At 44.4% G+C, this 26,565-nt stretch overlaps 1 protein-coding gene across 1 annotated transcript; it reads left to right on the top strand.

Annotated features, from left to right (window-relative positions):
• On the top strand, window positions 1-26,299 carry LOC126475854 (neurofilament heavy polypeptide-like). The gene is made up of 2 exons (XM_050103497.1): window positions 1-146; window positions 23,956-26,299. The coding sequence occupies exon 2, from the start codon at window positions 23,957-23,959 to the stop codon at window positions 25,331-25,333; it is 1,377 nt and encodes a 458-aa protein (XP_049959454.1). The 5' UTR covers window positions 1-146; window position 23,956; the 3' UTR covers window positions 25,334-26,299.
• The last annotated feature ends 266 nt before the right edge of the window (window positions 26,300-26,565 follow it).

Below are 26,565 nucleotides of genomic sequence, written 5' to 3' on the forward strand. Positions count from 1 at the left end.
CGGGAGGCGGGAGAGCGCCGCCCCCCACCAGGCGGCGCCGCCGCCCTTATAAAGTGAGTGCGCCGCGCTGACGCGCACACATCCGCCACGACCCGGGCCGCTAACCTCGCTCCTTCTACTGCCGACTACAGATAGACCACTGACAGGTACGCACGCCGCACTAGCCGCCGCTCCTCGCAACTACGGACGCGTTTCATGATGGAAGCTGTGAGCACCATGCGTGTCTCTCGCTGCAAAATGGTTATTTACTTTAAGGATTCTTCGAGAATTTGCAAATTCGATATATTCACCGAGCGACTGGGCAATGCACCTGAAGCAAGGAACATGTCTGATCCGATACTGTAGGTCAACTCTGTGTCGCTTTTTCTCTAGCTTGCCCCTGCAGGCCACCGACAGTTAGGATCGCTAGCCACAAGTCTTCTCTCGTGGTAAGCGAGACAATTACTGATACATATCTGAAGTTGTAAACACTTCTCATTACGAAAAAGTGACAGTACGTTAAGGATTCATCCAGTAGTTGCCGTTTCAGAATACTCTTCAAGAGCCCGCGCCATGCAGCAAAAGCAACAACAAAAAATGAGTGTTAAAACATTATTAGTCATCTTTGCATAGTTATTCTAAACTTGTCATAGTTTTACCTATAACAGCGCCATGTACTCTTCAGGAACACGTAAGGACATCAATAATGAGATCAAACATTTTAATCAGTAACAGGGAAGAAAACATGTTTCCGGGTGCCCAGACGAAATGATTGATTTCATTTTCTTGCGCACAAAAGAGGTGGCCCTCTTTTTCAGGTACTGCGAACGGCGATCTTAAACGCGTCCGCTCTCTGGACATTGTCCACAGCGCAAACAGACCGAAGCTCGCGGTACTTGAAGAATAAACGACTAGTTCGTTTGTCGAGACAGTGTATGTGCAAAAATTGAATCCTCAATTCAGGACGGCCGCAGTGGCCGAGCGGTTCTAGGCGCTACAGTGTGGAAACGCGCGACCGCTCCGGTCGCAGGTTCGAATCCTGCCGCGGGCATGGATGTGTGAGTTGTCCTTAGGTTAGTTAGGTTTAAGTAGTTCTAAGTTCTAGAGGACTGACGACCTCAGAAGTTAAGTCCCATAGTGCTCAGAGCCATTTGAGCCTCAACTCAGATTGATACCAGAAAACACACGCTTACCAATAACGCCGAGAAAACATCGGAACAACATCGGAACTCATATTCATAATTTTGTCCAACGAACGACTCAACATCCATAACCAGCTCCAGACCTTAGGTATCTTCAGGCATTCTGTTTCTTTTCTGTAGAAAGGGTGTTTTTCTAAAACGACAAGTACCGAATGTCTTCTGTCTACGGTGTCAGTCATAGACGGAGACCTCATCCTCTATGGTTAAACATGTTTCCCTACATGAAGAACAATAACATCTACGAGAAATTTATGCCACCTTATGAAGTTGGTATTTCACCCGAAAAGAATTAAGATTAAATAAATCGCCCGTGCGACGAAATTGTTCCCGCTTGAGGAATTTATTTCTTTCCATTGCAATTCAAATATTTCGCAGAGCTCTCCGAGCATCATGCATAAAGCGAAAGACATTAGTTCTACTTACAGTAAACGCAAAATTCTTCCAGTTTCTGGATGCTTTTGCAGTAAACTTCTCTACGCCATTACAGTCCTACTCCAATCAAAGTAATGTGTGGAACCAGCGAAGTACGTTTTGTTCTCGCATTCACAACGTAGCAGAATTTAAATTCTCTTCACATGACGAGAGATCTCTTCTGACAGTAACATTCTGATTTGTTTCCTTATAAAAATATTCATCTGCCTTTTTCAAACACGTTGTCACGACAGTATGTTCAGTATCTGTAGTATCCGCATTGTCTACGGATATGAACAAGTTGGTTTCCATATCTCATGCAACATTCAATGTAGCTCAACAAGCTATTGCGAGCAACAACACTCGCTGTGCTCAAACACAAAATAAAACGTATAATATGTCAGCAAACTGCGCATTTATGTTACACGTAAGTTTATTGCTCGTGCATTATTTTATTTGTGGTGGTAGTTCGATTCCTAACTATAAGACATGAGGCAGTGTATGTTAGAAGTAAGACTTTTGTTTTTTGATCTCGTAGTTTCTAATTGACTATTATAGACTGCTGATGAAGATTCTGGATAGTCAAAGCAACAACGTCTTCCGCTCAGTGATTAGTGCCGTATGCAAGCTTTCGACGTCGTTCCCTTTCATGTACCAAGGTCTTTCCGCTAACGATTGACGACAAGCGTTACATTTTATTTGTTGAAATATGGTGGAAGAGTTCAATGCTAGGGTAAGAAAGGAGCATTTCATTCTAAGAGGAGGGTAAGCTGAATATTGTGCAGGAGAGTTCAATGCGTGGGTATGAGAGGAACATTTCTTCTTTAGTTAGTAAGTATACAGATAGGGCCTATCTTACGAGGGTTTAGTCTTTATTCATTTTCACGTGTTTTCCGTATTTATGGATATCACAATATATTATTAGTACTGAAGCACGTATACATCATTAAGGTATCCGTATGTTTCTGCTCGTAATATCGCCCTTCATATCACTTCATGAAAACTGCGACGCGAGTAGAGAACACAAAATGCTTCCGCGAGAGACTAGTGTTAACCAGTAATGACGCCACACTGAAACGCACACCGTGATAAACGAGCAGAACTGAACTCCGAGGCCAGAGTCCAGGCGTGGCTGCCCCGGCCCGCTACACAATGCTTTGTTATGTTCTACAAAGCCAGTCCGCCCACAAGCCCGTGGCCTTTCACTGATCGCTTCATGTACTGCGCATCTAACAGCACGAACCTGATGAAATGTCGCAACAACCAACTCGTTTAGAAAAGTCTGCTGTTTCACACGATAAAAGTCACATAGACAATTTCTACAATCTTCAATTTTTTGGTCCTGTCCTCCTCAGTTGCGCGTAATACTACGGTATGTTGATGATTTTGTGTTAAAAAAAGCGTTCAGTGCATAGTGCTGTGGAATGCAGAAAAAACAGCAAATTGGCGCTCATAGGAAGAAGAACAAGACCAAAAATGCAACAGGAGCGTAATATGTAAGAAACTGTCTACGCAACCTGCCACTGATGATGCCTTGCAGAAAATAAAGGCGAAACGCGTATGGCACTAAAATTGTGTTTTATTCAGTTGCTGTCAGACGGTCCATAAGTGAAAATCATCAACATACCGTAATTTCTACAATATTTACGACGACAGGGATACCTCAATTTCTGGCCCTAGCATCCTATCGACGTCTCTCTTTACCTCCAGTGTAATAAATATGCAGATATGCTGCTGCCCGATCTCTCGTCGTAGCCGCACAATGACGCGACTGTACCGTCGCAGGATTAGAAATGCGCATACATTAAGCAGTCCGTTGTTATGTCGCTATGTTACGTCACGCAACGCTGAGAAACGCAGCGGAGTTCGCCTTCTGGTAAAAGGCAGTGACCGACAGGCGCAACAGTGCCCATTTCCTGACAACCATCTCCGCGAAACAAGTGTCCTCGAAAGTTCTGTCCCACTTTTTGTACAAGAAATGTCTTAGTTTGATCACAAACTAAGGTATTCTGCAGCAGAACATATATGTCAGTTACTTATTGATAGTATAATACATACAGCTTCTCTTCCGATAGCTAAGGAAATCAACTGCCGTGAAAAAATAATCTGGAGATTCTTTGACTTTTGAGCAAAGTGCTGAATTTTTATAGAGGGTTGCCCGATCACAAAATGGGTAGTAGAACTATTTCAAAAATATTCGCTCCAGGGTAGCCAAAAGAATTACAAGAAGAAGAAAAAATGGTTAAATGCGTCATCTGAAAAAGTTTTCAATTATTGGTGAGACAATAAGGTGTTATAGAAAGAGAACACTAATAAACTTCCGTTTCGTTTATACGATTCACCTTCGAATCGACAGTAAGCTCATCAGAAGTAGATAGAAGGGTAAAGTTAAATCTCCTGTTTACAGGGAGTTATTAAAGCCGGAGTTTTGGCTTTTGATGCACGAAATAGTGAATAGTTCGTGGGTTTGTCGAAGCAAAGACCCAGTATCTTCCTAAAGTGAACAACTAAACAAAGACAAGAATTTGAACCCCGTTGCCATCGATTATGAATTTAAAAATCGGTTTGTAATATCAGTATCGTTCGCAGTATAAGTACAATGTTTTATCGCTGGGCGACAGTAAACTGTAAGGCCCTTGTCTCAAGTAATATTACTGGGAAACACCACCCAATAGGGCCGGCCGCTGTGACCGAGCGGTTCTAAGCGCTTCAGTCCGGAACCGCGCTGCTGCTACGGTCGCAGGTTCGAATCCTGCATCGAGCATGGATGTGTGTGATGTCCTTAGGTTAGTTAGGTTTAAGTAGTTCTAAGTCTAGGGGACTGATGACCTCAGATGTTAAGTCCCATAGTGCTTAGAGCCATTTGAACTATTTGAACCACCCAATACTTTCTACAACGTGGCTACTATGTATAGAAGTCCTTAACTAAATGGAGGAACGAGAGACGAAAGAACTGTGTTTGGTCCGAGTGTTTGATGCAATATATATTACATCAACGCAGAGTGACTACTAAAAATCGCGTGGGTAGCCCCGAATATAAATTTACAAACATGGTTCTTTATCTTTTTCGAGAGATCGACTTGCAAATCACATCAGATTCATCATCAGTTTTATTCTTTGCGTAGAATGCTAACTGGAATTTCAAATTCTCACCGGTATTGCAGATACGATGGGGTTCTGTGTCGACATCCAAAATACTTTTTTATATAAATATCCGGAAGTAAAATCAGCCAAGTCATTACTAATCAGTCCCGAAAGAAAATAAACAGTTCAGTGCTCATTTGGTTTAGAGAGAGAGAATTGAATGAAGAGAAACGTCTTTCATGATCAACCTAAGTTTGTGTCGCATTTCAAATTCATTATAGCCGATTTCGGGGAAAGCGCTCGTCCATACCAAGTAGTATGATAACGCGACTGAACGTCGTTTAGCAAATAAGAGTCAACGAAATTCTGACTGGCTGAAGGAGCTTAGCAGACTTAAACAGCAAAGTCAGTAAAAGGACGCGCAAAATTATAAACTTTTTGTCAAAGAGAATGGAAGACATGGGCACAAGGAGTAAGGTTTAACGTGCCTCGGGTGAGTTTGCGTTCACATTCAACAGTTAACGACAAAAGCTTCCCCCCCTCCTTCAAATATTTTTAACAATGCATGAACTAATAATTTTTTTTTTTAATGATGCCTATGGCTGAACAGCAACCTCAAGTGGGATACTTGAGATTTGGAGTTCCGAGTTGCCTTTGGAGCTACCACAAAGGTCAGAAGCGATCCAACCAAGTCCCGCGGCAACACGTAGACAAGGCCTCAGGTGCCTGGACGGAGGCGCCTTGGTGGCGGCGATGCTAACGAGTTATGAAAACAATAAGAGCCAGGAAGAGCGCGGACTCCGCGGGATCCTTGCACGACGGCGAAAAACTCCGACCGTAACCGGTTGGCGCCGAGCCGCCTCTGCGAGTTTATGCCACACCAACAGTGAGCCGAACGCAACTGAATGAAGCGAGACGCCAATAGAGTCTGTCCTCTTGTAGTGGCACAGCATACTCACATTTTAGTTTGCGTCCCTGTCTCTTCAGACAGTGTCCAAAGCAGGCTCTGATCACTGGATGCAACCAAATCTGTTCCCCCTATAAACGACGTCTTAGTACGTTGAGATAAAATGTGACGTCAAATAAATATGTTATGAGAACGTCCAGATGCTGTGAACGTCATACATGATATTGAAAAAAAGTGCCTAATACTCTGAGAGGTGGTAGTCCTCATCGAAACAAGAAAAAAAAGAACAAATTCACTAAACATGGTCAGAAACGCATCCTTTCCGATATATGAACACTTGCTTTCAGGAGCTCAACGTAACGTCCATTCAGGACACTAGTTCATAGGAAGTGCTCAACTAGACTTCTATTCATGGCAATGCATCCACCTGCCCTTCCGCATAAGGAGCCACGCACTCTTAGAAGTTGACCCACTCGCTGTTGTTCGTTCACGCGTGCACTGAAACTGGCATCCTGTAGTCGATGACAGAGTAACATCAGTTTCTTCATGTGTCCACACAAGCAAAATTACAGGAGTTTGAGGTCTGGGGAGGAAGAAGCCTAAGTGTAGGGCCTCCCCAACTAATCCAGTGGTTCTGAAATGACGGTGTAAGATGTTCACGCACTTCGCTCCGAAAATGTGCTGCTGCACCATCTTGAGTGAACCGCATCTGTAGTCTTTGCTGCCGTATTACAATCTCCAGTAAGATAGAAATAAGTTAATGTCCTTGAAATGAGCCCTCTTTAATTACTGTCGTAGCATCTATGACCCTATTACTATATCGCCAAGAACGCCTGTCAATACACTGACTGACAAACTGAGCTATGCCCTTTTGCAATGGCATGGGCATTTTCATCAGTCTAAACATGCTGATTATCGAAAATTCATTACAACCCCTCTTGTGAATCTCGCCTCGTCAGTGCATATAGTCTTAGAAGTAATTGTTGTTGTTGTGGTCTTCAGTCCTCAGACTGGTTTGATGCAGCTCTCCATGCTACTCTGTCTAGTTAGTGGATCTATATTACACTTTGGGACGAGCTGTTGACAGAATTGCAAACTGACCTGGTGGTCTTATGCCCGAGGTCTTAGGGCCTGGGTGCGCTGAAGATGGTGTGGATATAGCACTGCTCATATAACGCACTATACAGACAAAGAGGATGACATGTTTTCGTCTTCTGATAATCGCAGCGCGGGGTAGCCGTGAGTCTCAGGTGCCTTATCACGGTCCATGCTGCTCCCCCCGTCGGAGGTTCGAGTCCTCCCTCGGGCATGGGTGTGTGTGTGTTGTCCATAGCGTAAGTTAGTTTATGTTAGATTATACGTAGTCTGTAGGCTTAGGGACTAATGACCTCAGCACTTTCGTCCCATAAGACCTTATCGCAAGTTTCCAAAATTCTGATAATAGTCGCACAACGCTTCCAGGATTTACATCCACTAAATGAAGCACACGATCCTCCACATCTGGTGTGCTAACTGAGCGAAGCCTTCCGTCGTTTACCTTTTCGGCGTGTAGAGAGAATTTGGAAAAATCAACCGAACAGCTTATCCGATGATGCTCTGCGAAATGGATATTTTTCAGCGTAGAGGGCGTGAGCTTACATGTTAACTCCATTTACCAAATCATAGAGAAAATCATACCACTTGTGGAGTAGTAAGGCTTTATTTGCTGACACGTGGAGGTTCAGGGCAAATAAAATATACTGAGCCGTCTGTACGAACGAACAGTACAATAAACGTAAGTGAAGTCTTTTGTGAAAGTAGGTAAGATATTACGGTACATACACTGAGTTGCGACTGAATTATTGTATAAGAAGACACACTATCACGATTGAAACTGTACCACAACACAACTTGAACGATACAACTGACTGCACGTTGTCCAGTACTCAAACTAAAGTGTACCTGCTGTATCGTGACACAGAAAGACATCAAAACACGTTGCGTTGTACAAGTGCCGGATATCAGTTTGTGGGATGGAGTGCCATGCCGGTCACACTTGGTCGGTCAATACTGGATGGATAAAGCTGTTAGTGGATGACGCTGGAGTTGTTGTCCGACGATGTCCCATGTGTGCTCGATTCGAGGCAGATATGGTAATCCAGTAGGCCAAGGCAAATGTCAGTACTCTGTAGAGCGTGTTGCGCCACAACAGCGGTATGTGAGCGAGCGTTATTCTGTTGGAAAACACCCCCTGGAATGCCGTTCGTCAATGGCAGCACAACAGGTTCAATCACCAGACTGACGTACGACTTTGCAGTCAGGGTACGTGGAATAAGCAGGAGAGTTCTTCTGCTGTCATACGAAATCGCACCCCGACCATAACACCAGGCGTAGGTCCATTGTGTCTAGCACGCAGACAGGCTGGCTGCACGCCCTCAACTGGCCGCCTCTTAACCAACACACGGCTATTGCTGGCACCGAGACGAAACCAGCTTTCATCAGAAAACACAACAAACCTCCATTTTGGCCTCCAATGAGCTTTCGTTTGACTCCACTGGAGTCGCAAATGACGGTGGATTGGGTTATTGGAATGCAAGCTACAGGGCGTCTGGCTCGGAGCTGTCTTAGAAGGAACCGATTTGTAACAGTTCGTTGTGTCACTGTGGTACCAACTGCTGCTCAAATTTCTGCTGCAAGTGCAGTACGATGCGCCAGAGCCATACACGGAACACGGTGGTCTGTCGGTAGTGCCACGTGCCCGTAAGGAGCTCTTCTTCTTGCGACTGTACATTCTCGTAACCACCGTTGCAAGAAATCATGTACAGTGGCTAGATTCCTACAAAGTCTTTCTGCAGTATCACAGACATAACATCCAGTTTCTTACTACACGTCCAATCTCAACGGTAACTGATTCTCACCACCGTTACAGCGTGTATTTAAAGCAAAGCCGATTTGCATTCTCATAGTGGTGCTACTACCGCCACTCTTATGTGACTGGCCCGAAATCTAAATAGACATCATCTTTAAGATGTAGAAACACGCCTTCGAAATTGCGTTTATGTCGCACAACGCCTTCTTGGTGTTAAGATTTTTTTTGTCAGTGAAATACACGGTAGCTATCAAACATACATATATAACAAAACATTAATGAAAGATTATCTGGTGACATCTTGCTTTCTCGACAAGGCTAGTGATAAACGGGCTTGGTGGTTTGGGATATCACAGAAATAGATACCGACTCCATAACTGTATGCATGCAACGAGCCTGGCGGTGCAGTGGTTCAGACATTGGTCTCGTAAGTGGGGAGGAGCATCTAACCTACAGCAGGAAACAAGACATATTCCGGTTTTCTGCGGCTTTCCTCAGTATTTTTAGGTAAACGCCGGAACTTCTTAATAAAAGAATACATTGTCCGTTGTAGGCTGTACTGCACTTTATTAAAATCGTGCTATTAGCTAATTTCCACCATGAACCATTATCAAGCACATCTGCTACGTCATGTTTTACATATCGTGATCATCACATTCTTCTGTACAACGTGGAGTATGTTACGATGGAATACGACTTCTGGTTTTATGTATGTCGCATAAACGACCGTGACGGCCACGATCTGTAATATATGACATAGCAAATGTGCTTGATAATGGCTCACGGCCGAAATTAGCTAATAGCACGACTTTAATAAAGCACAATACGGCCTACAACGGACAATGTGTTCTTTGCTGAAACACTTAGAGGCTGTGCATCCCCACGGAAGAAAATTCTCCCGGAACTTTTTCTCACACACACCTTGACCTATCCTTCGCCAACTAACTTAGACGATCCGTCTCGTCTCTAATGGCCTCGACTTTTTGACAACAAAAGGATGGAACGCTAGCTTTTAATGCTTCAACGACATCGGCACCATTAGAAACGGAGAATATAGAATATTTGGAGAAGAATAACGTTTGATGAAACTATCCTGGCGTTCCTGGAATGATATAAGCAAAACTAAAAAAAAAAAGAAGAGAAAAAAGTCATCCTGGCAAGGATTTTAACGTGTCCTCTGCAGAACATGAGACCAATGTTTTAATAACTGCCGGCCGGAGTGGCCGAGCGGTTCTAGGCGCTTCAGTCTGGAACCGCGCGACCGCTACGGTCGCAGGTTCGAATCCTGCCTCGGGCATGGATGTGTGTGATGTCCTTAGGTTAGTTACGTTTAAGTAGTTCTAAGTTCTAGGGGACTGATGACGTCCGCTGTTAAGTCCCATAGTGCTCAGAGCCATTTTTAATCACTGCACCTATCTGCTCAGATGCCATCCACGGTTCTTTCTTTCTTCATGTTCATCGATCAGTTGCTGGAATTTTCAATCAGTTCCTCAAACTCAAGAAAGGGTATTTAGTTGACTATTGAGAAGTATCACAGACATTATGAACTGCAAAACTAACAATAGATATATGAATTTGGAGACCGTAAAAAGGCCTCGATTCTAAATAAAGAAGATTAAGGTTTAGCGTTCCGTCGACAGTGTGGTCATTAGAGAGGGACTGAACATAAGTTTGCACTGGAAAAGGATGGGGACGGAAATACGCTCTGTCCTTTTCAAATGAGCTCCATTTGCATTAAGCGATTTAAGGGAGTCTGAGAAACAGGAATATGGATGGGGGTTTGAACCACTGGTCTCCTGAATGCGAGTCCAGTGGGCCACCACTGAGCCACATCGTTCGGTCTCTAATTAAGGATTAGGCACGTAGTTATTGCATCTTCTCCCTTCTTAAAACAGTCTTCACATAGTTCTTACGTCCCTGGCGTATGATGCACAATAAGGCTACAGGAATATATCTCCCTTTTTTCACTTGCAATTATATCAGTTAAAGTAGTCAGTAATATTACGTTAGTAATTTTCACAATTTAAAAATGTGTATAAAATTTGTGTCAAAAAGTAAAACTAAAGTATATGTAAATACTTAACTAGATATACATATGAAATTAAATTTTATGTACTTGTCAATGTTTGCTGTTGTTGCCATACGATAAATAAAAGGCTGCAGGAAGAAATGCAGTCAATGAACTTTTTTTTAAGAGACCGAAAGTGATCCGTTGGCTCTCCACGAAAGTCCACTGACTGCTAATTCGGCTTATATGTGAGACTCTTATTGAGTCTGCTTAGAAGATGTGGACAAATGTTTCCAGAATTTTTCTTTATTTGTTCACACGTGTGTAGGCAGAAGCAGCAGATGGTCTTTCTCTGAACGAAATACAAATACATTCACTGTAGAACAGCGTACTCCAGGCAGCGATTTTCTCCTGACGACGATACTTTTACTCAAGTTTCCAAGCAAGTAATACGATGATGATGCATAAAGTCTCCAATGAGCAGTGGGGAAAGTTGCTCCAATGTGAAGACCACTGCAGGTGGCTAATGCAAACAGAGCTACACGCAAGTACGCGTCTGAAGACTTTGGATGGTCGCACTAAATAGTGTCATAAGTTTGTACTCTCAAGGAACTGGAGCTTTCCCATTAACGCGTTGTGTTACATGCAATGTCAACTCAGTTAATATAGATGAAGAGGGTACTGTCCTATGCACAGTCTGTATAAGCTCCTTTCTAAAAGCGCAATAATATTCACTTAGCAACAAGTCGTTAAGCAACTTCAGGCACTAATATCTATGACGACACAGAAAAGAAAGGTTATGACTGGTGTTCGGCGAGTTACACAGATATGGCATGAAGCCAGAAAAGGAGGTAGAAAGCACTTATAGAACAGTTAAAATAGTATGATGAGAAAAAGAAAGTTGCAATGAAATCCAGTGCCCGATCCACTTTCGAGTCACGAGAGATGGGCGACTAACTCGACTGGAATAGGCTGGCGGAAGACATCCGCCGTGACCCAGTTGAAGGAAACATTTCGACACTCGCTGTTGCTTATGTTTTGGGTTACGATGCACGACAGTATGATTGTTAGTGACCAAAGAAAGTTATTATCAAGTGATAATACACTCGAAATTATTAAGCAACAATAAAAATCATAATTTTTCTTTCTGAAACAGGACGCGCGCGAGAAGATGTGCAAGAAAGTATAAAGATGAAAGGTTAGAAACAACTTAACGAACAGACAATGTATCCTTCACTGTCGCTATGGAATGAATGCTGAAAGCGAAAAAAATATTTAGTGTTTGGCTCAAGTATTCGCCTCCACTGATTCGAGGAAACTGTAGAACACAAAATAAGCGTAAAGAAATGATCACCTTCTCTGTCTCAATTACATATACTTTAAATGATAACTACTTCTGATCATTCAATGATCATCTTCAGAGTTGAGTAGCTACCAATCGTGATCAATTGAAATCTTTTAAATAGAGCTTATACACTGTCCACTCATATTAATATGAGCATCTGTCACAACCTTTTCCCAGCGAGAGACGTGTAGGAAGATAGTCGGGAAGGTTCTAGAAGGTACCGACAGGGAGTTGTGGAGCCATGCCGAATCAGGTGCCGTGTCCAGCTTCACTAGGCCTCTCCGCTGGGACTCCATAGCGCCAACAGCTCAGTCTTGGTGGTCTCACAGACTCTCGACTGGGTTTAAAGCCGAGGAGTTTTGTGGCCACGGGAGTACGATGCTCTTCTGACCACGCACGTACACTGCTAGCTGTGTGACACGTCGCACGGTCCTGCTGGTAGATGCCATGTGGTGCGCACAGTGATCGACATGGTCCCCAAGTATAGATGTATGCTTTTGTTGATCCACAGTACCTTCCACGAAATCACCCAGGGAGTGCCACTAAAACATTCCCCAGACTATAACGCTCTCTCTTCGTTGCAAGGTGATTGCTCTCGGACGTTTCACGCCATAAGCACCAATGGTCATCTGTCCGATAGAACACGAAACGTGATTCACCTGAAAAGGCCACCTGTCGCCACCCAATGGTCGCCCGGTGCACATTGGCGTGCAAATTCTAGCCCTCGTTGGCGATGAACAGCAGTCAGCATGGGTACATGAAAACTCGGTGCATGATGCGAAGGCCGGTACGCGGCAACGTTCGCTGAACGGTCATTGAGGACACACTGTGGTTAGCCTCTTTGTTCATATGGCGGTCAGTTGCTCAATAGTTGCACGTCTATTTGGCAGTACATCTTCGCAGCCGTCGATCATTCCTGTCATCTATGGCCCGCACCACAACTGCCTCGGCGCCAGTTCTGAATTTCGTTACTTTGTCATGCACGATCAGATAAATCGCCCCGTTTCCACATAGCGACGGCGATTGCACTGTTTACCGCTTCGTCCTCTCAACGTCCCCCCCCCCCCCCCCTCCCAATCCTTCGTGACACGTTTTATATACGCTCCACTGGCAGTGCTGCCACCTGCCGTCCGTGAGTGATTACTGCACGTTGACGTCGGACACACGCAGTGATCGCATTAATGTAACTGGCCCTTGTATATCAAAAGAAAATCATCAACGCTTAGTTGCAGCTTTTAATGGTAACACAGTATATCACTCAATCATATTGTTACAAAAGTACATCTTTAGCAACCTGTTGTGTTGCTTTAGAAAATGTGACGAAGAGTTTCATGGTGATGTAGTGGATTTTAATTTGTCGGCTATCCTCTGGCTGAGTTCTTTTATATGAATGATTTTTACTGATCGTGATTCGAGATTAGGCCTACTTAGGTATGGAGATTATCATTGAATGGTTCGAATCTAGTCGTCATTTGAAATACGTGTAAATCTGAAAACAAAATTTTAAAAACATACATTTGTGGTATCCCCCGGACGGACTGATACTTGCCAGTTAAAATTCAGTGCTGGTTGCTAGTTAACAACACTATGCTTTTGTTACAATGCGAAACAGCGACGTATAGTGAAGGCACAGATGTTCTAAGACACTACACATTTCAACTATAGTTCCTCGCCGTATCCAACGTCGCTCCCTCTGTAAGACATCTAAAATACTACTGTTTTAGCTACCCCATTAATCACTTTTATTTTTTTTTTTTTCTTTCCAAATAATGATCCGACGCCACGAACAACTTACTTAGCATCTTTCATGAACTTTGTACGTTATTATTTTCTTCAAGCTGTAGCAAAGTCAGAGGAATCGGATGGAATGTCACACGCAATTAGTTGCGACTTACATTTGCCGCAACTTTCATGGCGGGCCAGCGTGACGAATAAAAGAAGAAAAGGAAGTGGTCACTTTTCCTTCGCTGACAATGGCGATAAGGAAGAGTTTGTCCTTTGGCCTAGAATCAAAGGAAAAACTCGGTCACGGACAAATAGAGGGCGTGCCACTATAAGAAAAAGATTTGTCCCTCGAAGAATCGACGAAACCTTGCAGTTCTCCTACCACACGGATTTCTTTTTGTTTCCGCGGTGAACTCAAATCGGGAACACAGCTAAACTGACTAGATAAAATTCTATGCGTCATTTTGTTCCCAATGGCAGTCGACTTATCATCACTATTCCTTTCACCTTCAAGTAACTTTGCGTGTTATCTCTACGCGTCTGCAACGGACATTTTCTTCCGTTAAACGAGGGTAATGGAATGTAGTCGAGTTAACTCGGGTGATGCTGAGGGAATTAGATTAGGAAATGAGACACTTAAAGTAGCAAAGGAGTTTTGCTATTTGGGGAGCAAAATAACTGATGATGGTCGAAGTAGAGAGGATATAAAATGTAGGCTGGCAATGGCAAGGAAAGCGTTTCTGAAGAAGAGAAATTTGTTAACATCGAGTATAGATTTAAGTGTCAGGAAGTCGTTTCTGAGAGGATTTGTATGGAGTGTAGCCATGTATGGAAGTGAAACATGGACGATAGTTAGTTTGGACAAGAAGAGAATAGAAGCTTTCGAAATGTGGTGCTACAAAAGAAGCTGAAGATTAGATGGTGGATCACATAATTAATGAGAAGGTATTGAACATAATTGGGGAGAAGAGGAGTTTGTGGCACAACTTGACAAGAAGAAGGGACCGGTTGGTAGGGCATTTTCTGAGGCATCAAGGGATCACGAATTTAGCATTGGAGGGCAGCGTGGAGGGTAAAAATGGTAGAGAGAGACCAAGAGATGAATACAATAAGCAGATTCAGAAGGATGTAGGTTGCGGTAGGTACTGGGAGATGAAGAAGCTTGCACAGGATAGAGTAGCATGGAGAACTGCATCAAACTAGTCTCAGGACTGAAGACCACAACAACATCATGGTAACAGCCGCTTCCTCTGACAGTCTACGACAAATCTGACGAGGAGACATTCCCTGAACACTTTATTCTCTGTGCCAGATACCATAAACGGAGATAGGCAAGTCGCAACTTTTTTCAGCTAAAGAGTCACAACTGTTTCGTTTAACCTCAGTAACAGGCCTGCTCTGTAATCAAAATGACATTAAATGCGTTTCTAGGAGACCGGTGGCCTTTCTGGAAAAGAGAGTTGTGCAGAAGTGTCGCGTAAAATCTCATTTTAATCTCGCAATGACAAATGTTGACCTCATTCAAAACAGGTCAGTCAACATGATGCAGCATAGCTGCCTCACTCGCTTGGAGGGCTGCGTGACAGAGTGAAGCTTGCTAGGGAGTTTCGAAACCCAGCGCAGCGACATCCGCGTCCTCATCTGCAAATGTCAAGTCAGTGAAAGGTCGCTTAATTGCTGCGCAGGAAGACGCGCCAGCAGCCTCGGTGCGTGTATGCTACCGTTCGCTCGCCAGCTGGAAGCGGACAAACATGGGAACCTACCCCGAGGACGCCGGCGGGAAAAATAACACTGGGGAAAGCGCCCTTGCGAGGTAGATCGAGACACCGATAGGCTTCAGCCTTCAGCCGCACTAATGGGACACAGTAAAGTAATGTCGCTTACATGATACTTCCAACACTGTGAGGTAAGTGTAAGCAAGGACAAACAGCTATGTAATAAGGAAATATCTCCCACCATAAGGGGGTTTTGTCTTGCTGTTTTTCAAAAGAAGGGAAAGCGAGATCAGGGCTTAACGTCCCCGTCGACGGCGAGGTTATTAGAGATGAAGTCCAACCTTGGGAAGGAAAACAATAGGGAACGAAATGGGCCGCGTCATTTTCCAGGCAACTTTCCCGACATATGCCTTTACCAATTTAAGGAAACCACATAAAATCTAAACCTGGATAGGTGGATTTGTTTTAAAAATTAGTCTTTTCGAATGTGACTCCAGTGTCTTGACCACTGCGTTACCTCGCTCACTTTGTGCTTCAAATCCATGACATAAGAGAGCCTCAACAAAACGATTGATGGACATCGTTACATGAAATATCCTGCACATAATTTGTGTACAGTTATAATAAAATACAGTTTATGGCTTTACTTCTAAATTTTTCAGTGTCAGTTAAAAGGCTAATATACCCTTTGCCTTTACAACAAGAAATAAAATTATTTCTCTTTCAGTAGGTTAACATACCTATTACAACACAATAAAATTTATTTTCGAAATTGAGGTGAAAAAAAGTACGTTGTATTAAGCAGTTGTGCTTTATGGCGCGTGTTACTGCTGGATGTAAACGAAATTGCGCTGTCATGAAAGACGAAAATGGTTATACCCCCGAACGGCATCAGATGTTCAGTAAAAAGCCTTGTCGACCACTGAGAGCTGCCAGTGTACTTCATGTCTCACCAAACGACATGGCATGGATCCCGACGCACAGCATTCAGGGAGAAGTGAAACGGGGCGTAAGTCCGCTCACCCAACGCAACGATTTTTGTTAATTACTTCACGATAGCGTAAGCACGTTTCTTCATCAAAGCCAAGTGTGTCCATTTCCTTCCCCATCCCTGTCAAAATAGTTTTCAGTTTCTAATGATCTTTATGACGACGGCATATTAGAGTTGAATACGGCTTCCTCACTTTCTTCTGACTCTTCGTCACAGCAAACTGACCTTATACCTGATGGTGGTATGATTAACAACTGCAGCATTAGAGGTAACGTGTTACGCTTCAGGTCGGACAACGATGCGGCATATTGATTAAATTTCAAAAATAACGAATATAACGCCGTGTAGAAACCGAAAGAAATGAGTAAGAAATCACCCGAATGAGAGTTCAGGCCGCTGGTAGTCAGAACTGTATAAACGAATCCTCGGTACGGTGTCTACCGCACACAGTTTGCACTGTCTTAAAGTACGTTTAAAGGTAAAAGTTGTTTTCTTTTCCTTCACATTATGAATACCAGAAAATTTGGTACTGAAGACTAAGAAGTGCCAAAAGCAACTGGCATAGCTTGCCCACGTACCGTAAGTGAGCAACTGACTTAAAGAGCCCTTAGAAACGTTGATAAACCGTTTACAATGTGATTAAACATGAAGGTGGATTCTAATCTTGTCACTTGGCACGCTTGATTTAGTCGTACCTTTCGGTCATACACATCTTAACATTACTGAATAAAATATATAGCAGAGGTACCGGTATATATGGCTAGACTTATATTTTCTACTGGAGCCACATAATACTATAGAACCCCTCATAAAATATGCCTGTCGGCAGTAAACGATAACTCGTGACAGGAACAAAGAAATTTATCCCGCGAAATGGGCTGTTTCTTTGTTAGACTTAACTTTCGCCTTATAGCAAAACAAAGCAAGATATGGCATGTGTTCTACCAGATCACCGCTTGGAAACAGATGCTAAACAGTCCTAAACGGAGTACTCGAACATAAGGTTAGGTTAGTGTTGTTTAACGTCCCGTCGACAACGAGGTCATTAGAGACGGAGCGTGAGCTCGGGTTAGGGAAGGATGGGGAGGAAATCGGCCGTGCCCTTTGAAAGGCACCATCCCGGCATTTGCCTGAAACGATTTAGGGAAATCACGGAAAACCTAAATCAGGATGGCTGGCGACGGGATTGAACCGTCGTCCTCCCGAACATAAGGAACTGATCGTTAAAAATGGATTATATGGTAGCTATGCTTCAAAGTGACGAATGTCTGCCTCAAAAAATTAATTGCACCAGTCACTTATGGAACTTAACTCTGGGTTCAAAATCAGTGGGTGTCGTTGAATCCACATGCTGTATATTGAAGGAGTGTAACTGCAGCGCGACCAGCAATCTCCACGCTGTATTCTGGAAGCTGTGTATTTTATAGGCATATTAACAAGTGCTTATTGACGAATCTTCTACCACACGATCCAACACTAGCTCCTCAAATTCTGCTGAGCAAATAATTCTGTGGCGATATCTTGGCGAACTCTTTGCAGCCTGAGTCACGCAATATGTCGTAAGTCTCAATTCACGGCGATAAATTTCTCCAAATTAGGATGTTTTTCTCATCTTGCGGTACTTTTGTCTGCACATTCTTTCACCTTTTCGAGTGCTGCATCTTTGTGCCCAATACATTAAATGCGTATCTGTAAAGCCCTGTTACGAGTTGTGCCCCATCTTCTGGAACTATACAGATAATAGAGTATAGTTTTTCTATCTAGCGACACCGACGTCGATGCGATGAAATAAACATGTGTCTCACACTCATTACTCACTCAATATTTCACCACGCAGAAATTTTTAATTCCAACCATTGGCTCCTTATTTCGAAGTACTCAATTTATGATAACGATTTTGACCTTCAGAGTCAAACACTGTGTATTACTTTTCCTTCACTCTAATGAACTACAGCACATATCAAGTCAACTTCCACTACTGAAAATGGTACGGGTTAACCAACCACATAACATCTCTTTCTAGTTGTAGACAATACTCAAGCATCGTCGCCATCACAGTTCGGCTGTAATCGGATGCTGACTATCGGCTGTGTGGTCTCATGGATTCCGTAACTCACTGCTCACTTAGAGAGACCGATTCCTCCTACTGATAATCGGCTATGATTTATCATCCCCGTTACTATTAGACATCTATTCGATAGGGAGCTCACGAAAGGCGGAGTACGACTGTAGCAATTAACAAGGATGGGCTTTAGCTAAGTTCTGACGCACCTCCAGAAATTCTTCAGTTACTTGAAACTGCACTACGGCGTTCGGCATTTCAGACTTTCTATCGAGTATGGTTTGAGGTGGATGAATCCTGCTACCTTGGGAGCAAAATAACGAATGCCGGACGAAGCAAGGAGGACACAAGGAGCAGAGTGGCGTAGGGAAAAAGAGAATACCACCACAGTAAGTCTATTAGTAATCAAACATTTTTTTTTTAATTTGAGGACGAAATTCCTGTGGATGTACATCCGGAGCACAGCATTGTACGGAAGTGAACGAAAGACTGTGCGGAAAACCGTAAAATAAGTGAATCGAAGATTTTGCGATTTAGTGTCGCAGAAGCTGCTGAAAATTAAGTGGACGAATACGTAATTGGTGGGTTAGCCACAGAATCGGTAGGGAAGGGTATCTTTATTGAATTGGGTTTATTGTTTGTATTTTGTATTTGCCGTGATTTAGAAAGCAATAAAAAAGAATTAACAAATTTTTAACAGCTAAAAATCCCCAAATTCCAGAACTATGAAAAAAAACAAGAAAAGTGTATATTAAAAACAGTAAATAGAAGCGGGGGCACGATGATATGAGACGTATTAAGACATCAGAGAATGACTTCAACTGTGCTAGAAAAAGTAATTGAGTAGAATATTTATGGGACGGAACAGATATCGGAATATATCAGACAAGTAAATGAAGAATCCAGGATGGAATAATGACAGTATTGTGGAAAGGGTGGTTGCTACTCAGCGTGTAGCGGAGATGCTGAATCCCAGGTAGGCACAACAAAAAGACTGTCAAACAATTAAGCTATATAATTGCGCAGGCTTCCGCGGCCAGAGTCAGTCGGCATAAAAGTTTTCTGGGTTTGGTACCGCGTCATAATGTAAACACTGCTGCTGCTGGAGAAAAACCAACGTTTCGGCCACGATTGCAGCGGCCTTCTTCTGGGCCAGGCACTACCGCAGCCTCTGGCTGGCGTGGCCAGAATGGCCGGAATGGCCTCAGCAGCCAGAGACTGTGGTCATATGGGTGTGAGTTGTGTGTGTGTGTGTGTGTGTGTGTGTGTGTGTGTTTGTTGTCTAATTCCGATGAGGGTTTTTTGGCCTAAAGCTTGTTTGTTTGACAGTCTTTCTGTTGTGTCTACCTAGGACTCAGCGTCTCCACTATATGATGAGTAGCAACTATTCTTTTTATAATATTGCCAAATAGATGAAGAAGTTGTTTGTAAGATGAAGAGATTGGCACAGGGGAGAAGAAAATGGCGGGACGCTTCAGACTAATCGCAAGACTGATCCCCTTCCCAAACTCGTTAAAAAGAAGAAGAAAAAAATACGTGTTCTGCGCCTGCTAGCTTGGTCTCTTCTGTCGTTAGTCCACTGGAGCACCTGTGTGATGACCAAAACGCAAAGTCAGGAAACGTACCGAAGAAGGGTGAGACAGGGATCATTGTGTTTCGACTGGTGAGCCATACGACAGCAGCTGTTTGTGACACGAGCAGTCGACGCGGCCCTGACAATCTGGCGCTGTGCTGTGCTGTGCGGCGCCGTTTCCGCTGTCGCACACTCGCTTTCTACGGCCGTGGGCGCGGCGCCGCTCAGAGTGGGAAGCGCGAGCCGCGCCGCGTGGGCGAGCTCAGCTGGCCGCGGGCCCGGCGCGCCGTGCCGCCTCGCTTATTACCCTGTCCTCTTAAAGGGGCGCGCGCTTTGTTTCCTCCGCACATTTACATCGCAGTCTCGATCGTGCGAAGGCGGATTAACGGTAGCGAACGAGAGTTAGAGAAACGTCGGAGACATGGATGGGTCACAATGCCAATTAACGATACAACAGCTACATCGGCTGTACATTCCAACAACATAAATGTTGTAACGTACTGTACCAGCAACGCTCTGTTTATTTAATAACTAGTTATGCAAATACCGACTTCTTTTTACTGGATACGTACAGAATAATTTCTAAAAACATTCAGCAGCTTAGATAGCATAAATATTTCTGTACGTATTTAAGACACCCAGTGTCGAAAGATTTTGCTGTCACCTTCAAGTCTTCAAAATCTTTTTCTCACGCAACGTGTTCATTTTACGTTGGACTTGGCGTGAGGTCCAACGTAACATGAATACGTTTCATAAGAAAAAGGATTTTTTAAGACTTGAAGATGACAGCGAAGTCTGCCAAAACCGATTGTCTTAAATAAACAAACATTTATGCTATCGAGGCTGTTGAATGTTTTTAGCAAGTAAACAGATCGTTCCATCGGTTTTCTCAAAACGAGAAAATTCAATTAAAAAAATAATTCCGGCTGTCCTTAAATGTCATCTTGTGTAACATACGGCACGCTTGACACGACAAGTGACTGAGTTCCTTATGGTATCCTCCTGTTCTGGACAAACTGAAGTGGTACTCATAACCCTCAATTTTTGAGGGAGGTTTGATTTCTGATCGTGATACTACACAGTCTTGAAATCGATTGTGCTTGAATTGAGTATAAAAATAAACAGTGTTACGCCTGTGCTGACACAATGACGTTAATACTAGAATAAATTAAACGGCTGAAAAAAGATCGATATGGACGTCGTATCTGTAATAGATCACGAGAGGGGTGGAGGGCGGGGTGGGACTTTGTAGAAAACAGCCGTATACGACTCGCATCAGCTGTCCACTCATCTGTAAGATAACAAAAAAGTGAATAAAATATCGATCCTTCATCAGGCTTGAGCACGTTTAAGTCATTAATATACCCTAAGACCATAAAAAACGGTACACCACGAAGATTTGTCTGAATGGGACGGAAATCGGAAAATGTGATGTACATGTACAGACAAACAAACAACCACGGCTTCAGAAAAACTGGATGATTTATTCAAGAGAAAGAGCCTCAGAAACTCAATGACGCGTTGGTACACCTCTGGTCCTTATGGAAGCAGTTACTCAATTAGCCATCGATTGCTCAATGTCCTCCTGTCGGATATCGTGCCAAATTCTGTCCAATTGGAGCGTTAGATCGTTAAAATCCTTAGATGGTTGGAGGGCCCTGTCCATAATGATCCAAACGTTCTCAGTTGGGGAGAGATCCGGCGACCTATCTAACAGACGTAGGGTTTGGCAAGCACGAAGGCAAGCAATACGAGTCTCGCTCTGTGTGGGCGGGCATTATATTGCTGAAAAGCAAGAACAGGATGGCTTCCCATGAAGGAAAACAACGGGGCGTAGAATATCGTAGAGGTGCCGCTGTGCTGTAACGAACCGCGGACGATAACCAGAGAGTCCTGGTGTGAAATGAAGTGGCAACCCAGAGCATCACGCCTGGTTGTCGGGCCGTATGGCGGGCGACAGTCGGGTTGGTATCCCACCGCTCTCTGTGGCGTCTCTGGACCACAAATCAGTAGATACTGGCGCCCAGTGTTCCTTGACTTCTGGAAGGCATCGACACAGTTCCACACCGTTACCTAATGAAAAAAGTACGCTCGTAAGGAATATCAGACTTAGCTTTGTGACTGGATTAAAGAATTAAAAACATTAGAACACATTATATCATTCTTAACGGAGAGAAATCTTCAGGCGTAAAAGTACTTTCAGATGAACCCTAGTGGAATTTTACAGGGCTATTATTCTGCACAAAACATATAACTGACGTAGGAGATAATGTCGGAAACCCAAGAGGCTTATTGTGAATGGTGTTGTTGCGTGCAAGAAGATGTAACGATTGAAAGTTTTAGCGAAATGCAGAAAGATCACTTAAAGCAGGAATTGCCTGTCGATCATCAACTTACGCGTATGTGGTGTATTGGGCCTAAACAGGCGGGAATACCCATCGTTCTCTGTTACACGATTTCCAAACAGTTGTTGAAAACAGTCACCCCCGTTAAATATCTCGGGATGAGAAAACAAAGCAATTCAAAATGAAACAGTCACATCAAACTAATCACATGAAATTCAGGAGCCAGACGAAATTAATTGGAAGAATTCTCTAAACTTGTAGTCCATCACATGAAGCATGTAGCTTAAAACAACCTCATTCGACTGACACTTGAGTATTTCTGCTCAGTCAGTGACTTGTACCAGGTTGAACTGGATTGATACAGGAAGTGGAAAAGATCCAAATAGAGGAAATGGAAAAGATCCAAAGAACAACAGCACATTTCGTTACGGAAATCAATCTCCATTGTCGTCTTCTGCAGGTGCTGAGCTATGCCTCGTCGTTGTCGTTGATGCCACAGCCAGTGGAGGAAGCAAGTAGTTCTCCATTAGTTGTTATGGCATGATAATCGTGCGACATACCTTTTTATATGTCGATTGCTCATTTACGATTTTGACGTCCCAAAGCTTCATCTTAACTGTCGGTGGATTGGCGGAGCCATTCTTCAACATCACACTACTGCACTGCATACTTAAACACTTTTCCATAATGTGCGTCACCGTACAAACGCTTCTCCACAGACGTTTCACTGTACACACTGGAAACGTTTGTACAGTAGAGGTACATCAGGAAAAAAGTGTTAAAATAAGCAGTGCAGTAGCGTAATGTTGAACAACAGCTCTGCCAGTACACAAACGTTGCAGGTGAGGCTTTGGAACGTCAAAATTGCAAGTGAGCAATCGATATATAGAAAGTGTAACAAACGATGCTCACGCCATAACAACTGATGTGTAATACTTTTTGCTTCATATACAGGCTGTGGTATCAACCACAACAACGAGTCACAGCTCCAAGCCAGCAGAAGACAACAATGGACATCGGTTTCAAGTCACCCATTGCCATCCCCCTCCCCCAAACACTCCAACAGTCACTCCAGAAGCAAGTTCTAGGTTAATCTAAACTAAGATATTTTATCTTCAAGTAACATTTGCATGTATAAAGGTCTGATGATGAGCGAAACAGCTCGAAATGTGTGCAGTACAATTAAATATAAAATAAATAAATGGGACTGGCAGCAGAAAAATACAAATAAACATTTAATCAACATATTGCTTCCTACTACATACATGTCGCGAAAAGACTATGAAGGTAAATTTACAGAGATTTGACCTCCTATGGATGATTCGTAACAGTTGTCCTCTCAAAATGATTCATATGGCTCTAAGCACTATGGGACTTAACGTCTGATGTCATCAGTCCCCTAGACTTAGAACTACTGAAACCTAACTAACACACATCCATGCCCAAGGCAGGATTCGAACCTGTAGCAGCTGTGTGGTTCCAGACTGAAGCGCCTAGAACCGCTCGGTCACAGCGGCCGGCAGTTGTCCTTTCCGTGTAAAATTCGTGAATGGAACGCTGCAGGGAAGAGGAAAGGAGGAGTGGAGAAAGGTGATAAGCAATAAACAAAGTACAGTCGGCCACATGCCTTAGGATAGTTTGCAGAATGTGGATGTAGATGTAGCTGTAAAAGAAAAGGCGAATACGAAAGTGGCAGCAGCTCATGAAGTGCCTCTATTGGTAGAACGAGGGGAGATGTCAACGTGATTGTTTTGTTGCAGAATGAAGCTGCTGGTAGTATCGCTGGCAGTGCTGTGCGCGTGTGTGGCGTTCCCCGTGGACGAGGCGCCGCGGCCAGTCGTGCCGCTGGTCATCACCGACTACTCCTCCGTGGCTCCGGACGACACCAAGAAGGAGGCGTCAGCTGACGCGCCCGTGAAGACCGAGACGCCGGCAGCCGACCCCACTGGGGAGACTACGAAAGCTGTGGCAGCCGCTGAGGCTCCCGTCCCGGCCGCCCCTGCCGAGCCCGCAGCTGCAGCCGCCGCGCCCGTAGAGGCCGCTGCTGAGGCCGCCGCCAAGCCGGAGGTCAAGTCCGACAAGCCCGAAGCAGAGGCGACGGCAGCCGCGCCGGTGGAGAAGCCCGCCGCGGAGGCAGCCAAGCCGGAGGAGAGCAAGCCTGCCGAGGACCCCAAGCCCGCGCCAGCTGAGGACGCCGTCAAGGTCGCGGAACCCGAGAAGGAGGAATCGCCCAAGCCGGAGGGTGACAAGCCCGTTACCGTCGCAAAGACAGAAGAGGAGCCGGCCAAGGCGGCATCGGAGCCGGTCAAGGCTGCAGAGCTGCCAAAGCCAGAGGACGAGAAGAAGCTGGAGGATGCTGTTGCGGACAAGACCGAGGAGAAGGACACGCCGAAGCCCGAAGGGGAGGCTGCCAAAGCGGACGAACCTGCCAAGCCAGAAGAACCCGCCAAGCCGGAGCCAGCCGTCGCCGCCGCCGAGCCCGAGCCCGCCAAGGAGGAGAAGAAGCCAGAGGAGGTGAAGAAGGAGGAGGAGCCAGCGAAGCCGGAAGAAGCCAAGAAAGAAGAGATGGCCGTTAAGGACGCTCCCAAGGAAGAAGCCAAAAACGACGCTCCCGCTGTCGCTGCTGCCGCCGCGACGACCCGCCGAAGGCGCGAAGCTATTGCCGCCGAGGAGAAGAAGGACAAGAAGCCTACGGACAACAAGAAGGACGACAAGAAGGGAAAGTCTGAGGAGGAAGAGAGCAAGGAAGAGAGCAAGGAAGAGAGCAAGGAAGTGGCGCCCGAAGCTCCCGTCAGTACCGAAGTCGCTGCCGACGCCAAGCCCGAAGTGGCCGCAGCAGAGCCGACAGCAGTGGAACCCGTCAAGGCGGAAGCGGAGGAAAAGAAGCCAGAGGAGACGCAGGGCGCGGTGAAGGCGCAGCCGGCGGAGGAGCCGGAGAAGAAGGCAGAGGAGAAGCCCGAGGAGGAGAAGAAGCCGGAGGAAAAGACTGAGGTGGTTAAGAAGGAGGAGGAGGAGAAGAAGCCCGAGGAGGAGAAGAAGGCGGAGGAGGAGCCGACGAACGAGGCGCCCGCCAAGGCAGAGGAGAAGCCGGCGAAGGAGGAGGAGCAGAAGCCTGCGGAGGCGGCGGCGAGCTCATAACGCGGCCCGCGGGCGCCCGCGCGAGCGCTCCTGCACTGTCGATCTGCCGGCAACGTAACTCCTTCCGCGGCAGCGTCAAGTCGGCAAACGTTCTCCTAGCTCTGTCTCGCAGACAGCCCCTTCAGCGACAGGAGTTACCTGGCATGTGGGATATGGGGACTCTCTCTTCGCCCTGAACTCTTCTACACTCGACTCGTTTCACACGAATGGCAATATCCGAGTAGCTGTATCCACTCGGAAAACAGTATCTACTTTGCATTAAATCCTAATCCAAGTACTTGCTAACAGGAGCTTCCTGTAATCAACTTGTCATCTACTTGCCCGTCACGATTGATTCTTTACAAGAAAATAACTGATTTCCCTTCAACAATACAAAACTACCCCTTAAGACATTCTGCATTAAATTAAAACCTTCGTGTGAAACTTGAGCTTAACGATTTCATGCCTTCTTGACAAACACCGTACACAAAAGAAACATAAATACTCACTTCAGTTATTTCTGGCGAGTCAAATCGATAGCATTTACGATAAATGCTAAATTATACTCGCCAGATTACACGCGATGTTGTCAAGAAAGTCGTGAAAAACATGAAAGTTACTGTGGCTATGAGCCATCAAGTACTGTAACAGTAGTAATACACCACATGACAGCATACCTGATCTGTTGGATTACTCCATTTCATCCTAGTTTAGAGAAAGTAAATTAATGATACAGTGACTGAGTGAAATTGTGGACAGTACCCGAGCGAACTGTCTATACAAGCAAATAGTTTACTAGTGTGTGTGTATGGATGTTATCGAATGCAACATATCGTACAGAAAGGCAATAAAATTTGCCTCATTTTTCATCGTATACTGTTACAAATACAATTAAACAGTTATGTTCTGCACTCCGTTATCAGTTGCATGTAATGTAGTGTGTCTGTATTTAAAAAAGCTTACAATAAAATCTATTTTATACAAAGATCTCATAGTTCGTTACTTTGCATCATGTACATTAATCTGCAGACATAAAGATAAACTTTACTCTTGTCTTCACACACGCTTTTTTCATTCATCATGATTCTTTTAGTATTCCAAAAACAGATGTGTCTTTTTTTAAAGGTGAGAGGCAAAGGTCTTGCTTCGAAATACACTCAGTTTTCCTTCTGACCAATATATTTTTGGTTAGTAACGGCGATAACGCTTGGTGACTAATAATTCTGTATTTCAGCAGTAGCAGGAGCACGAGA

The sequence above is a fragment of the Schistocerca serialis genome, chromosome 1, assembly GCF_023864345.2.
Source record: "Schistocerca serialis cubense isolate TAMUIC-IGC-003099 chromosome 1, iqSchSeri2.2, whole genome shotgun sequence".
Classification (NCBI taxonomy): domain Eukaryota; kingdom Metazoa; phylum Arthropoda; class Insecta; order Orthoptera; family Acrididae; genus Schistocerca; species Schistocerca serialis.